Source organism: Hypanus sabinus, unplaced genomic scaffold (genome assembly GCF_030144855.1).
Source record: "Hypanus sabinus isolate sHypSab1 unplaced genomic scaffold, sHypSab1.hap1 scaffold_80, whole genome shotgun sequence".
Lineage (NCBI taxonomy): Eukaryota > Metazoa > Chordata > Chondrichthyes > Myliobatiformes > Dasyatidae > Hypanus > Hypanus sabinus.
Genome location: NW_026781651.1, coordinates 799,841 through 815,880, shown reverse-complemented (window position 1 = coordinate 815,880; position 16,040 = coordinate 799,841). Strand labels below are relative to the sequence as shown.

General features: G+C 42.5%; 1 protein-coding gene across 1 annotated transcript; it reads left to right on the top strand.

Annotated features, from left to right (window-relative positions):
* The first annotated feature begins 948 nt into the window (after window positions 1-948).
* LOC132390188 (zinc finger protein 271-like) lies at window positions 949-12,432 on the top strand. Its single transcript, XM_059962798.1, has 2 exons — window positions 949-1,728; window positions 9,842-12,432. Exon 2 carries the CDS (start codon window positions 10,247-10,249, stop codon window positions 11,552-11,554), a length of 1,308 nt encoding a protein of 435 aa, XP_059818781.1. The 5' UTR covers window positions 949-1,728; window positions 9,842-10,246; the 3' UTR covers window positions 11,555-12,432.
* The last annotated feature ends 3,608 nt before the right edge of the window (window positions 12,433-16,040 follow it).

Sequence of the window (16,040 nt, the reverse complement as noted above, 5' to 3'; positions counted from 1 at the left end):
GACTCCCCTGCTTAGTTGCTACCTGAACTGCAGAGCTCCTCCAGCATTTTGTGTGTGTGCGCGTCTCTGTATGTCCAGCCACTGCAGAATCTCTTGTGTTTTATATCCACATTTTACTTTGGCATTAAATACACGTTGATATTGAGTATATTGCTCATGTGAGCCGCTTCCTGCGTTAAAAAAGCTGCAGACTTTTTCTATATACCCGAAAAAAAATGAGATATGGACATTGAACCGGTACTTCAAGAACTGTTTAATGGCACCGGTATTACCCAAAAGGGCCTGCGCGAATAAATCTTATCAGGCGCTGAAGCACTGATGAACTGCGCAAGCGTCAGGCTGATGACATCCCCGAGTATCACGCATGCGCGCAGCACACGAGGCCTTGAAAATGTCGGTTGCAGGTAAGAGCGATTCTCCGTGTTTTTATCTTAAACACCGACTTCGGGATAATTCCTCTGAATTTCGGAGACCGTGACCAGCAACCCCGGGACAGTCCTGCCCTCTTCCCTCTCTCTCAGCTCCACGATCCGTACACGGGCCCCGGGGAGCTCCCGGCTGATGAGGGAATGGGAACCGATGGATCTCTCAGACAGAGCTGAGCTCCAGCTATCTAAATGCAAGGATTAGGAACTCGGAGAAAGGGAACAAAACCCGTCTGTGGACACTCTCTGGAGGTCCAAGATTCGTATGTTACACGACCGCTGGACTAAGTGTGTAAATGTAGGAGTGGACTATGCTGAAAAATAGATGTGCTGGATTTTCTAAAATTGTCTCCTTCTACCTTAGGCCACAAACTTATCTATCACCCCTTTTATTTATATATAGCAGTATAACATTAGATGATCATCACCATAAGATGAAAGTTTAAATCTTAGCCTTTGTTTTAAATTAGTACTTAGTCTTTCCTGTGATTAGAAAATAGGGATAAAGTATGGGGAGGTACAGTGCTAGTATTGTAGATTAGCAAAGATTCTACTTTGGATTGGACTTCCAGAGCACAGTTACTGGATATCCACAGGACAGTACTGTCGAAGACTAAGACAGTACTTTCAAATAGAATTGGAAAGGAAATGAGAGTGAATTTTTGAGTGATGCAGAGCAAGAGAAAAGGATTGGAATTGAGAGGATAGTTCTGGTTGATGATCTCCTTTCATGCCAACAATAATTTTATAATAATTATTCTGTGATTCTGTGTGAAGCTTTCCCTGGTCATTTGCCACCTCTTCTTGTGATTCTGCTCCTAAATGTGAAAACTTGGAGAAGTGAGTTTAAAATTATGCCATTGAACTGGTAAGAATGGATCACACCTATTGGTCCTCATTTGCTTTATTCAGAGCCTTGTCAATAGCATAAATAACTGAATAAACATTTCATTAGAACGGGGTGGATTAAACTGAATATATAGGATCTTTAAATTATACCCCTTCCCACTTATTATTTTCACTGGAAGAGAGATGTTGAAATTCTAAGTAATCCTGACTAAAGTGTAATATGGTTTTTAAAAAAAAGCTCAAGGTCAAATAAGTGTGAACCATCTGTCGAGCATTTTATAGGAAGGGACATTAAAGACATTCATCATTCATGCTGATTTTTCCTCCCAGCACTGCTGCAAATACACAAACCACTCCAGCTCCCTTCAGATCTACTCCATGCTGTGCCTGATGAACCAGCCAAGATTAGCAGTTCACCATCTGTGGGAAAACTTGAGTACAAATACCTAATAAGGTTGGGATGTGTACATTTGTCTCCCAATTTATGATGTAGGAGCATTGATATTATGCTGCTTTGTGCGTAAAATATACAATCCTCTTTGTTCAATTCTTTATTAGCTAGTGAACTTGCAAGTTTGCTTCATGGAGTTAAGCAATTTAATTTTAAACAACAGCATGAATTGATAAATGTTACCAATTTTAAATAGCAAAAAGTTTATAGTATTTTTTTCCTGGGAAAAAATAGAAGGGGGAAAAAGAAGACTTTTGGTCTGAAGTTTGAATAGTGTTATGATGTGACTGCATTTTTCGAAAGAAAAGAACAAAGATTGTAGTTATCCAAATGCAGAAAGGTTGATCCTACATTAAATGTGAATTACCATTAAGAGATCCAAGATAATGTTAATTTAATAAAATAATTTAAATCCAATTAATGCTTTAAATCTACATTATACGTTCAAGAATGCATTTTAGGTAGCTCAACACCTCATGCAGGTCAGTCAGGTATCTCTGCTCCCTTTAAACTTGCACGTTTCTGTTTCCGAGATGCCTTTGAAACTTACTTTGACCTTATTTTCTGAGCTTCTTTTAAACTTGCAGGTTATGTGGAACGCATCATTCTGTAATGTGATGTCTAAAAACAGTGATTTGGAAGTGAGGTATGATGTATTAATATGAGAACATCTAATAATACAGAAAATCTGCTGGTCCGACACCCAAGACCCAACCATGGCAGGTTCACTAAGTTTTACTGTGGTTCGTCACATGTTTGGAGGGCTGTCGCCTGAAAGTAATGATCATTAATCACCATCAATGTCACATAGTTCACACTAAAAATAAAAGCACAAGGGAGAAATCGGCCTCTGCCGCACCTTTTTTTCAGAGTGCTCAGTGGTTCATTTGAAATCAGGTCCAGAATTTTCCTGCACTTCTGATGGGAAATCTGTTGGATGTGTTTCTGACAAACATACACCCAAAAAATGTAATGAGTCAATGCACCAAGTGGATTGAACGCCAGCACTTTTGAACAGTGTGTTTCAGCCTATTCTGTTTCAATCTTTATGAAATGTGAAATAATATGAAAGGTCTAGAACAAGGGTGGGCAAACTTTTTGACATGTGGGCCACAAAGGGTTCTAAAATTTGACAGGGGGGCCAGACCAGGAGCAGATGGACGGAGTGTTTTGGTAATACACCTCATAAGAGAAAATAAAATATCATGGGATATGTAGAAAACATGTGCTTTAATTTCAATTGAAAATGAACAAATGCATTACAACAAAATATCTGTCTTTGAAGTCCCATGGTATTTAGCTATTTATTGAAATGACTTTTAAAACACTGAAAATTAAATGAATAAAATACAGCTTTTTTAAATAGTAACAGTTATTATTTTAAAGCACTGAAAATTCTGTTATCCTTCAAGATATTATCATCATCACTCTCCTCCTGACTGTCTTTATTTCAAAACCGGTAGGAGATGCAGGTCTACTTGTCCTCCTCCTTCTTATTCAATAGTCCCCTGTGCCAAAACTCAACAACGACCAGCACAAAGACAGAACAATGCCAGCGTGCCAGTATGCGGAGCGCGTTATTTGATCTGGAGCGCATTTTTTATTTTGAGAACGTACGTGCACCTGCACACTACTCATATCCATCACTTAACAGCAATGACATGTAACATGTAAGGCTTATTGAAAAAAATATTTTCAAATGCATTTTTTACATAACACAACGAAGAAACTTATTTTTAATTTCAGTGGGAACAGTGTTGTTGGTCTCCCTTTTTAGCCAGCGCATCAAAGTCTGGATTTAGTTTTGTTGTGGCGATTCTCAGGATGGATCTGAGGGGTTGGTCAGTTAACTTGGATCTGTGGCTGGCTTTGTTGATGTTCATGACGCTGAACACCTGTTCACACAAATAGGTCGAGCTGAACAAAGAGTAAAGCGCAAATGTGGAGTAATACGCTGCACCTCAACAAAGGTCAATGTATATAGAGTGCGTCATCTATTGGGAAAACGCCAGAATTGCGGGGAAAAGACGTTAACAAGGTTTATTAATATAATTTCATCAAGTTCTGCGGGCCGGATTAAAAAGCTTAACGGGCCGCATATGGCCCGTGGGCCGTAGTTTGACCATGCCTGGTCAAGAACTTGATAGAGGGCTAAAAGATTACGAGAGGCATAGACAGGGTGGATAGTCAGTACCCGTTTCCCAGGGCACCAACAGCAAACACCAGAGGGCATATGTATAAAATTAAGGGAGGGAAGTTTAGGGGAGACATCAGGGGTAAGTTTTTTTTTTCACAGAGGGTTGTGAGTGACTGGAATGACTTGCCAGGGATGGTGGTGGAGGCTAAAACATTAGGGGTATTTAACATCCTCTTGGACAGGCACATGGATGAAAGAAAAATGGAGGGTTACGGGGTAGTGTGGGTTTAGTTCTTTTTTTTAAGGTTTATATGGGTTGGCACAACATGGAGGGCTGAAGGGCTTGTACTGTGCTGCAGTGTTCTATTCTATGGCTCTAAAATCTTTTACATCACCAGTTGAGAAAATCATCTTTGTTCTACCTCCAATCACAAAGAGGAAATCTGCAGATGCTGGAAATCCAAGCTACACACACAAATTGCTGGAGGAATTCAGCATTAGTACTCTTTTCCATAGATACTGCCTGGCCTGCTGAGTTCCTCCAGCATTTTGTGTGTGTTGCTTGTTCTACCTCCTCTCGGTCTGCATTTTTCTACCAGTGAGAACATGTAGCCAGACAGAACCAATTCTGTCTGGCTACATAATGATATCAAACACCTTTGCCCTGGCCAACGAGTAGCTTTCACATCACAAATGTGCCAGACTCCAGGGAGACAGACTACTGCCCTTAAAGGCAGTATTCCTTGGCATTACCATCACTGAGTTCACCACTTTCAGTCACCTGGGTGAGACTTCAGGGGAAATACTTATGTACAATACTGTGTGTGTTGTGGTGATGCAAGAGTTGCTGGAGAATTTTCAAGTGGGAAGAAGTGGAGTGATATTTGGAAATCTGAAATTGAAAGCATCATTTAGCAAGAAAATCACAAATAGGTGGTTTGCAAAAGCAGCGGCGAGTAAATCCTTCATTAACCTGTTACATAGGTTGTGTGAGAGTGCAGATGAACTCAATCAAGACTCAACCAGAGGAGATTAAAGTTCTTACTGACAGTGACTTGCTCGCTGTTGAAATGAATACCTCTCTATATAAAATTCAGTTTGCACATGTTGTTGTCACTGGGTAAAAATTGTACAGTACAAGGTTTTTGCACACACTGGTCATTACAAATTAGAGGGGATATTGGTGGGAAGGTGGGGAGACCTCCAGTGTCCCTGACGCCCTCACGTAGAAGGTGTATATCCAGCTGCACTTTAAGGAGTTGGAGCTGGAAATGGATGAATTCCGCATCATCCAAGCGTCAGAGGGTGTGATAGGTATGATGTGCAGAGAGGTGAGTTGTACCCAGGGTGCAGGACACAGGAAACTGGGTGAGAGTCAGGAAGGGGAATGAGGTTAAATAGCCATCGCCGAGTACTCTTGTTGCTATCCGACACAACAACAGGTGGACACTTTAGAAACTGTTGGGGGGAATTACCTGGCAGAGGAAAGTCAAAGGGGTGATAGGGGATTTGTTAGTTAGTGGAACAGAAGTAGAAAGGGATGAATATCCTAGTGGCAAGGTTTGCTAGTGCTCCCCTGTGGGGTGGGTGGTTAAACTAAAGTTGCAGGGAGGATTGGAGCCAGAATGACAGAATAGATAGTGGAGAGGGTGAATTGAATCGAATTGACTTTATTACTTACATTCTTCATACATGAGTTGCAGAAATCTTTATGTTACGTCTCTGTCTAAATGTGCAATGTGAAATTAATAATAGTTTATAATAAATAGTATGTACAACAGGACAGTCAGGATAAATAAAAGTACAATTGTATCAGCATGAATTAATCAATCAGAGGGCCTGGTGGAAGAAGCTGTCCCTGGGCCTGTTGATCCGGGCTTTCAGGCTGTGCTACCGTTTCCCAGATGGTAGCAGCTGGAACAGTTTGTGGTTGGGGTGACTCTGGTCCCCAATGATCCTTTTTACACAGTGGCCCTTTTTACACACCTGTTTTTGTCAATGTCCTGAATAGTGAGAAGTTCACATCTACATATGCGCTGGGCTGTCTGCACCACTCTCTGCAGAGTCCTGCAACTGAGTGAAGTACAGCACCCATACCAGGCAGTCATGCAGCCAGTCAGGATGCTCTCAATTGTGCCCCTGTAGAAAGTTGTTAGTATTTGGGGCCCCGTCCCACACTTCCTGAACCGCCTGCGGTGAAAGTGGTGCTGTTGTGCCTTTTTCACCACACAGCCAGTATGTACAGACCCGGTGAGATCCTCAGTGTTGTGTGTGCCAGGGAACTTAAAGCTGTTCACCCTCTCAGCCCCAGATCCTGGGTCAGCCTGTCTCCATTTCTCCTGTAGTCTACAGCCAGCTCCTTTGTTTCAGTGACATTGAGGGCAAGGTTCTTTTTTTGACATCAAACAGATGTCATTCAGACCTCAGGACATGAAATTATGATATTGTAGTCATTACTTGGACTTGCTTGCGCCCAACAGTCTGATGGATTTCAAGGAACAAATCTGTGGAGAGATTGCAGACTATGCCAAGAAACAAAGGTTGATAAAGTGAATGATTTTAACTTTCCGTTTATTGACTGGAATCCTCGGCTGTAAAAGGACTAGATGGGGTAGAGCTTATCAAATCTACCTTAATCAGTATGTAAAATTCCCTATGTAGAAGTGTGCAATAAGCTATTGGGAAGTGATCTAGGGCTAGTGACAGAAATTAGTGTATGAGAACACTTTGTATCTACTGATCATGAGATTCCAAGTAAATACAGAAAAGCAGAGGCCTAGACCTCTCTTGAGATTCTAAATTGGAGAAAGGCCAATTTTTTTTATGATATTTGCAAGGATTTGACAAGCGTTAATTGGGACAGGATGTTTTTTAGCAAAGGAGTACTTGGTAAGTGGGAGTTCTTCAGAAGTGAAATTTTAAGGGTGTAGAGTTTGTATGTGTCTGACAAAATAAAAGTTGAATGGTAACGAGTGCAGGGAATCTTGGTTTTCAAGAGATATTGAGGCCCTGGATATCTCGTTCCTCTAAATGCTGCGGACTGTTGGGTGCAACCAGAACTCATTAATGACAGCCATTTCATAATTCCACTCCCAAACTCATTTGAGTTTCCTTTAGTTGTCTTCTGTTGGATTCTAAAAGCTTCCTAATGGTCTTTTGCTCTTTTGTTTGCCCTCTCCTCTGCTTTTATGTTGGTTTTGGTTTCTCATTTAACCCACGTTGTGCCCTGCTGCCATTCCAATGCTTCCACGTCTTTGGGATGTATCGATTACTCAGCTCTCGAATTGCTCCCAGAAACTCCAGCCATTGCTGCTCCATTGTCACTCCTACCTTTTCCCTTCCAAACAAGTTTGGCCAGCTTCTCTGTCACAGAAACATGGAGAAGTTCAGTACAGAAACAGGCTATTTGGCCCATCTAGTCAATGCCAAAAACATTTAATCTCTCTAATGCAAATACCTGCACCGGGATCATCACCCTCCGTACCCCTACCATCCAGGTACCTGTCAAACTTCTCTTAATGGTGAAATCGAGCTCATATTCTCCACTAGTGCTGACATCTCATTCTGCACTCTCACGACCATTTCAGCAAAGAACTTTTCCAAATGTTCCCATTAAACTTTCACCTTCCCCACTTACCCATGACCTCTGGTTGTCATCCCACCCAACCTCAGTGGAAAAAGCTGCTTGCATTTACCCTATCTATACCCTCATAATTTTGTTTACTTCTAACAAATCCTCAGAGCAATGTAAAATTTCCTTGTTTATGTTTGGAGCCTTTTTTAGGTGTATAAGATGATGAGGGGCATTGAGTGTGTGGATAGACAGAGGTTTTTTCCCAGCATTAAGATGGCTAACAGGATGGGGCATAGTTTCAAGGTGCTTGGAAATATATGCGGAGGGGATGTCAGGGGTAGTTTTTTTACACAGAGAGTGTTGGATGTGTCGAATGCACTGCCAGCAGCGGTTGTCGAGGCGGATACAACAGGCACTTTTAACACTCTCTTAGATAGTTACATGGAGCTCAGAAAAATAGAGGACTATGCGCTAGGGAAACTCCCGGCAGCTTCTAGAGTAAGTTACATAGTCGGCACAGCACTGTGGGCCAAAGGGTCTGTAATGTGCTATAGATTTCTATCATTCTATGAAATTCAAGGGAAATCTCCAAACCCACGGAGTGGTGACTAGTAGTGAATAGTGGGGAAGTTACTGGAACTTATGTGCAGGAACCGGAAATATAAGTATTTGGCTAGATGTGGACTGATTAAGGATAGACAGCATGGCTTTTTGCATGGTAGGTCATGTCTAACCAGTCTTACAGAGTCTCTTGAGGAAGTTATCAGGAAAGTGGCTGAAGACAAGGCAGTGGATGTTGTCTACATGGACGTTAGCAAGGCACTTGACACAGTCTCATATGGGAGGTTGGTCAAGAAGGTTCAGTCACTCAGCATTCTAGGTGAGATAGTAAATTGGATGAGACACTGTCTTTGGCAGAAGCCAGAGTGTGGTAGCAGATGGTTGCCTCTCTGACTGGAGGCCTGTGACTAGTGGTTGCCACAGGGATCAGTGCTAGATCTGTTGTGGTTTGTCATCTAGATCAGTAATCTGGATGATAGTGTGGTTAACTGGATTAGCAGATTTATGACCACCAAGACTGGTGGTGTAGTGGACAGCGAGGAAGACTATCATGGCTTGCAGTGCAATCTGGACCCCCTGGGAAAATGGTTTGAGAAATGGAAAATGGAATTTAATTCAGACCAGTGTGAGCTGTTGCACTTTGGTATGACCTACCAAGGGAGGTCTTTCACAGTGACTGGTCGGGCACGGAGGAGTGTTGTAGAAGAAAGGGACCTGGGAATACAAGTCCTTAATTCACTGAAAGTGGTATCACAGTTAGATAGTGACGGAAAGAAAGATTTTAGCCCATTGGCTTTCGTGAAACAAATCCTGACAATAGATGGATATTATGTTGACTTGTAAAAGAGGCCTAATTTGGAGTATTGTGTGATGTTTTGGTCACCTACTGACAGGAAAGATTTAAAAGAGATTCAAAGATTTCAGAGAAAATTCACAAGGCTGTTGTCAAGTTTGGAGGACTTGGGTTATAAGGAAAGATTGAACAGGTCAGGACTTTATTCTTTGGAATGTAGAAGATTGAGGTGAAATTTGATTGTGGTAGAGGGGCATAGATAGTGTAAATGCAAGCTGGCTTTCTCCACTGAGATTGGGTAGGACTTCAACCAGTGGCCAGGGGTTAAGGGTGAAAGGTGAAATGTTGAGGGGAACATGAGGGGAAACTTCTGCAGACAGATTGTCATCTAGGTTTGGAATGAGCAGCCAGCACAAGTGGTGCACGCGAGCTCGATTTCAACATTTAGGAAGTTCGTGTAGGTACCTGGATTGTAGGAGTGTGGGAGGGGCAATTTAAATAGTTCAGCACAAGACTAGATGGCCCAAAGGACCTGTTTCTGTGTTGTACTTTTCTACAAGAACTTGAAATATTACAAAAATTCACTCTAACCCCTTTTACCAGCTGTGCGGACCAACCAGTCATCTCAGCAGGTATTTTTTTATATGGTGTTAAAGCTGTAGCACTTTAAGTTAATAATACATAAAAGAATTCCCAGATGCACATCCACAAAGACAATTTGCGTGAGACTGTTTCAGTTACTGTGGGGCCAGGCACCCATGCAGCTCAGCAGGAACAGGGAATAATACCAACGGAGAGAGTCAGACTGAGCCAGGTCACAGATTGGAGACGGCAGAAATGCCCCATTCTTATAGAGACAGGAGGAGCTTCAGGGAATTGATGGTCATTCCAGATACCAGCACTCTGCCCAGTCAGAAGATGATTTCTCTGTCCAACTTGGGTTGAACCTCACTGTAACAGTGTGATACCAAGTCAAACCATGGCAACTCAAGTAATCTCATCTGAAATGTTGTCCTAAACCCATTGATGGATTTTGTAAATCTTTTCACAGGTTAAAAACGAGAAGGAATTTGTCGCCGGGGATCTCAAACAGAAAACGCCAGTTTTGCTGTCTCTGTCTGGATATTTAAGAAGTGGAGCAAGGGATTCAATCGACTATCCTTCCTGCTCAGACTGTGGAGAGGGATTCAATTGATCATTTGACCAAATAGCAAGCCAGTCATCTTACACAGGAGAAAGGCTGTTCACCCGCTCAGACAGTGGGAATAGATTCACTCAGTTATCACAATTGAAGGTACATCAGCAAGTTCACACTGGGCAAGGCCATTCATCTGTTCTGTGTGTGAGAAAGGATTCAGTTGGACCTGTGGACACACCAGTCAGTTCACACCACACCTGGTAGAGGCTGGTGATCTGCTGAATTTCTGGGAAAGGATTCACTCAGTCATTTGACCTTATGGCTCACCAGCGAGTTCACACTGGGGAGAAGCCATTCACCTGTTCAGTCTGTGGGAAGGGATTCACTCAGTCATCCAACCTACGGAGTCCCCAGCGAGTTCACACTGGGGAGAGGCCGTTCACCTGTTCAGAATGTGAGAAGAGATTCACTCAGTCATCCAACCTACGGAGTCCCCAGCGAGTTCACACTGGAGAGAGGCGCTTCACCTGCTCAGTCTGTGGGAAGAGATTCACTCGGTCATCCAACCTACTGGTACATCAGCGAGTTCACACTGGGGAGAAGCCATTCACCTGCTCAGAATGTGGGAAAGGATTCAGTGATTTATCCAACCTACTGGTACATCAGCGAGTTCACACTGGGGAGAAGCCATTCACCTGCTCAGAATGTGGGAAAGGATTCAGTGCTTTATCCAGCCAACTGAGACATCAGCGAGTTCACACTGGGGAGAAGCCATTCACATGCTCAGAATGTGGGAAAGGATTCAGTGAGTTATCCACCCTACTGGTACATCAGCGAATTCACACTGGGGAGAAGCCGTTCACCTGCTCAGTCTGTGGGAAGGGATTCACTCAGTCATCCCACCTACAGAGTCACCAGCGAGCTCACACTGGGGAGAGGCCATTCACCTGCTCAGAATGTGGGAAGAGATTCACTGAGTTATCCACCCTACAGAGTCATCAGCGAGCTCACACTGGGGAGAAGCCGTTCATCTGCTCAGAATGTGGGAAGAGATTCACTCAATCATCCCAACTACAGAGACACCAGCGAGCTCACACTGGGGAGAGGCCATTCACCTGCTCAGAATGTGGGAAGGGATTCACTCAGTCATCCTACCTACTGAGACATGAGAGAGCTCACACCGGTGAAAAGCCGTTCAATTGCACAGAATGTGGGAAACGGTTCACTCTGTCATCCAACCTTCTGAAACACCAGCGAGTTCACACTGGGGAGAAGCCGTTCCTCTGCTCAGAATGTGGGAAGAGATTCACTCGCTCATCCGACCTGCAGAATCATCAGCGAGTTCACACTGGAGAGAAGCCATTCCCCTGCTCAGAATGTGGGAAGAGATTCAGTCACTCATCCACCCTACTGGTACATCAGCGAGTTCACACTGGGGAGAAGCCGTTCATCTGCTTAGTCTGTGGGAAGAGATTCACTGAGTCATCCAGATTGCTGGAACATCAGCGAGCTCACACTGGAGAGAGGCCATTCACCTGCTCAAAATGTGGGAAGAGATTCACTCGCTCTTCCACACTACAGAGACATCAGCGAGTTCACACTGGAGAGGAGCCATTTACCTGCTGAGAATGTGGGAAAGGATTCACTCAGTCATCCCAACTACTGGCACACCAGTCAGTTGTTATGAATCCCTAGGTTTTGTTTGCTGTGGACTGTCATTTTAAGAGAGAGAGATTAGGAAGGTGAATCAGTCTGACTTGCAGCTTGTTTACATCACTCACAGCTTGTTTAGTTTTAACTGAGGACACAGACACTCAGAGTCAGACGGAGATGAAGGAGGAAAAATGGAAAGATCGATACAAGGGAAATAGGTGCCAAGGGTCACTGTTTGGAATTTTCCTATGCCCACAAGTGTGGGTTAATTATCGATTCATCATACATCGAATGTGTGGTTGTCACCTCGTTTGATCCATAGGAGCGGATCTGATTTGGGGTATCCTGTGAAGACCACTGATGTGTTACCCCTTGCCTGGGTGTGGTGTGGTAATTCACTTGAAGACAATATGCCTTGTGACAAGTCACTTTGGGTGATAATTAGTATGTGGATTTGGAAGGATGACAGATAAAATCTACAGTGACTGTTCTCTTGTTTTACCACCATGGAACCTGCGGAATTCGACATAATTGCCTTCTATCGACATTTACCCTGGATTACAAATATCTCTCTCATCAGTTATTCCGTGGTTGAACTGAACTTTCATAATTTACCATCTGAAGACTCCAAGCCTTGTTTCCCCCTAGCTCAATAGTTTTGGATTTATATTTACACACATATATACACATAACACTGTTAACTTTTGTTTATCTTGCTTAAGTTACTATATTATAAGTAGATTCTAATAAAGATAGTTTTAAGATCAAAAACAGACTCCTGGTGTAGTCTCCACGAGGAAATCTGCAGATGCTGGAAATTCAAACACATACAAAATGCTGGTGGAGCACAGCAGGCCAGGCAGCATCTATAAGGAGAAGCACTGTCAACGTTTCAGGCCGCGAACCTTCATCAGGCAGTCTCAGGCAGTCCTGATGAATGGTCTCGGCCTGAAACGTCGACTGTGCTTCTCCTTATAGATGCTGCCTGGCCTGCTGTGTTCCACCAGTATTTTATGTGTGTTGTTCCAGGTGTAGTCTATTGGTGCTGATTCGTTTCTAAAGCTTTACGATTCATAACAAAATTGGGGCCTGCATCTGGGATATGAACAGCTATGAGGGCGTAGTCATTAATTATCGATTTCATTGGGGAAGTCCCTTCTGATTTATTTGTGTGTGGAAAATCAGCAGCAGATGCTGATTATTGTTTGGAAGCGGGAACCTCTGAGGCATTAGAGGATGCCAGACGGATTGAGTTGTTGAGTCTTGCTAGAAGGTTAAAACTTGCTATGTTGAAATTGACAATGAGGAGGGCACAGATGCAGAGGGTGACAGCTGAACATTATGTATCTGTGGGTGTGTTTAAAGTGGAGGACTTGGAGGTGTTTCCTGAAAGTAAACCTCGTGAACTTGAGCTCCAGTACGAGTCAGAAAAATTAAAGATGGAGGCTGCAGAAAGGCAGAGGCAGTTTGAGGCTATAGAGGCAGAAAATCAGAGAGGAGGCAGAAAAACAGAAGGAGGAAGCAGAAAGACAGAGGCTATTCGAGCTGGAAAAGATACAGTGGTTTCAGCAAAGGGGTCTAGCTTTAGACTCTGGTGATAAGTTTGAGGCTAGTCGGGAAATTAAATTGGTACCTCCATTTGATCAGAAAGAGGTTGATAAATACTTACAGCATTTTGAGAAGGTTGCTTAGAATTGAAAGTGGCCAAAAGAGGGTTGGTTCTCTTACAAAGGGGGAGGCTCAGCAAGCCTATTCTGCTTTGACAGTTGATGAAGCAGCTGATTGTGACATAGTGAAACAGGCTGTGCTCAAAGCTTACGAGTTGGTCCCAGAATCATACAGGCAAAAGTTTTGAAATTTGTGGAAATCTGTGAACCGGACATATGTAATTTGCTTATGAGAAGTCTGTGTGTTTTGATCGCTGGTGCACATATATGATGATTTTAATAGCTTGAAAGAGTTAGTTTTAATTGAAGAATTCAAAAGGTGTGCTCCTGACGACATAAAGACATATTTAGATGAAAAGGATACTGCCAATTTGCAGGAGTCTGATAGAATAGCAGATGAGTTTGCTTTTACTCATAAGGTTAAGATTATCCCAAATAAGAGCTTCCAAAAGAGTGCCAGAGATCACCAGGGTAAACCAGAAATTACAGCTGGGACTAGTGACAAGAGTAAGGATGAAGGGAAGCAGTTGAAAGAGAAATATTCTGGTCTTGCTTGTTACTATTGTAAGAAAGCTGGTCATGTGATGGCTAATTGTTCTATCCTGAATAAGAAAAATGAAAAGAAGCCAGTCCCAAATGCCGGTTTTCAGTTTGTTGACGCACCTGTAAACCCACAGGGTTCTGAACATTCTGTTGAGGCTCAGTTATGGACTGAGAACTCTGACTGAATTAAGAAGGCTTTTGATCATTTTATGTCAAATGGGTTTGTATTAGTAAAGGAAGGGTCAACCCAACTACCAAAAATTCTTCGAGTTACTGGGGATTCTCAGTCACTTATATTAGACAGCGTTCTAAAGTTTGGTGATGAGACGAACACTGATGAAGTAAATCTTATTAAAGGCTTTGGGGGTAGCATGGTTTCTGTGCCATTGTACAAGGTAAATTTACTGTCAGGGTTGCTTTTGGGACCTGTTAAAATTGGATTATACTCCATTTTACCATTGGAAGATGTTAGTTTGCTGTTAGGGAATGACCTAAAATTGTTCCTGCAGCGCTGTTGACAACTAAGACAACCGCTGACGACCCACAGATGGATTTTAACATTTATCCTTCCTGCGCAGGAACTCAAAGTATGGCTAAAATGTCTGCCGACGCAGACGAATCTGTGCAGCATGATTCTGATACCCATGATAGCCAAAATCGGGATTCAGGTTATGATGACTTGTCAGGGAATTTCTGTCTTCATTGTTTCAACAGGATTCAGTCGTAAGTCTGATGAGAAAGATTTATCCCTGTCTGGGAAGGAGTTTATAGCAGAACAGAACCGAGACCCTGAGATTGAAGCTTTGAAAGAAACAGCCCTCTCAGATGATGAGATTAAGAATGTGCCAGTAGGGTATTATCTCATGCTGAAGTGTTAATGAGGAAGTGGAGGCCACCTGCTATACCAGCCAGTGAGGGAAATTGTTCACCAAGTTGTAGTTCCTAAAGTTATATGGCTGAAATTTTAACTTTGGCCCACAGTATGCCATTAGGTCGACATTTTGGAGTGAATAAAACTGTAAACAGTTATGTAATAATTCTACTGGCCTAATTTGAGGAAAGATGTTGTGTCCTTTTGCAGAAGCTGTCGCACTTGTCAAGTTGTGGGTAAACCGAATCAGGTCACCCCAGTGGCCCCACTCTGCCCTATAACTGCATTCGGTGAACCCTTTTTAAAATTTATAGTGAGGGGAACCTTGTCCTTGTTAAAGGAACAGTGGATTGATGGGGATGTACATGTTAACTTGTTAGACTCTGTTTAGAAGTTCAAGAATAAACTACACCAAGTCTGTAGTCTAGTGAGACAAAACTTAAAGATCTCTCAAAACAAAATGAAGTGTTGGTTTGATAAGTGGGCTTGAGAAAGAAAATATCAGGTGGGAGATAAGGTGCTTGAAATAGTCTCTCAAATTAATGATCTGAATAATGCTATTAAAACACCCGACCAACGTAAACTAACACAGGTGGTACACATAAATATAATGAAGCCGTATTTTGACAAGCAGGCACTGTCTGTGAGTGTTGTTGTCAAAACATATTGAGAATGAAACAATCGACTCGTCTGAGAATTTTCACAAGCCAAACATGGTCCCAGTTAGGCTAATGAACTCGGTTGTTCCAGAAAACATTGCTAACGAGTTGGCTCATCTGCAGCCAAAGCAACAACAACAGCTGAAGGAAGTAATCCTGATGTTTAAAGATTTATTTCACGATGTTCCCAAGCAAACCACAGTCGCAGTACATGATGTAGATATTGGTCAAGCCAAACCGATTAAACAACACCCATATTGCATGAACGTCGAAAAGTGTAAATTGGCTGAGCAAGGAATTGAATATATGATGAAAATGGTATTATTAGTCCTTTGGCATCAGATTGGAGCTCACCCTGCGTTATTGTGCCTTAACCTGATGGTGGTGTTAGATTTTGCACTGATTATGGGAAGGTAAATGCAGTAACAAAAACAGAATCCTCTCCTATCCCTAGGGAGGATGATTGCATCAATAAGTCTGGAAAAGCTAAATTTCTTACAAAGATTGATCTGTTGAAAGGGTATTGGTGTGATCCATTGACGGACAGAGGTAGAGAAATTTCTGCATTTGTGACACCTTCTGGGTTGTATGAACACAATGTTTTCTCTTTTGGAAGGAAAAATGGTCCAGGATCATTCCAGAGAATGATTGATTCTGTAATTCCAGGGTTAGAACACACAGATGCCTATATTGATGACTTAGCCACAGAGAGTGACACT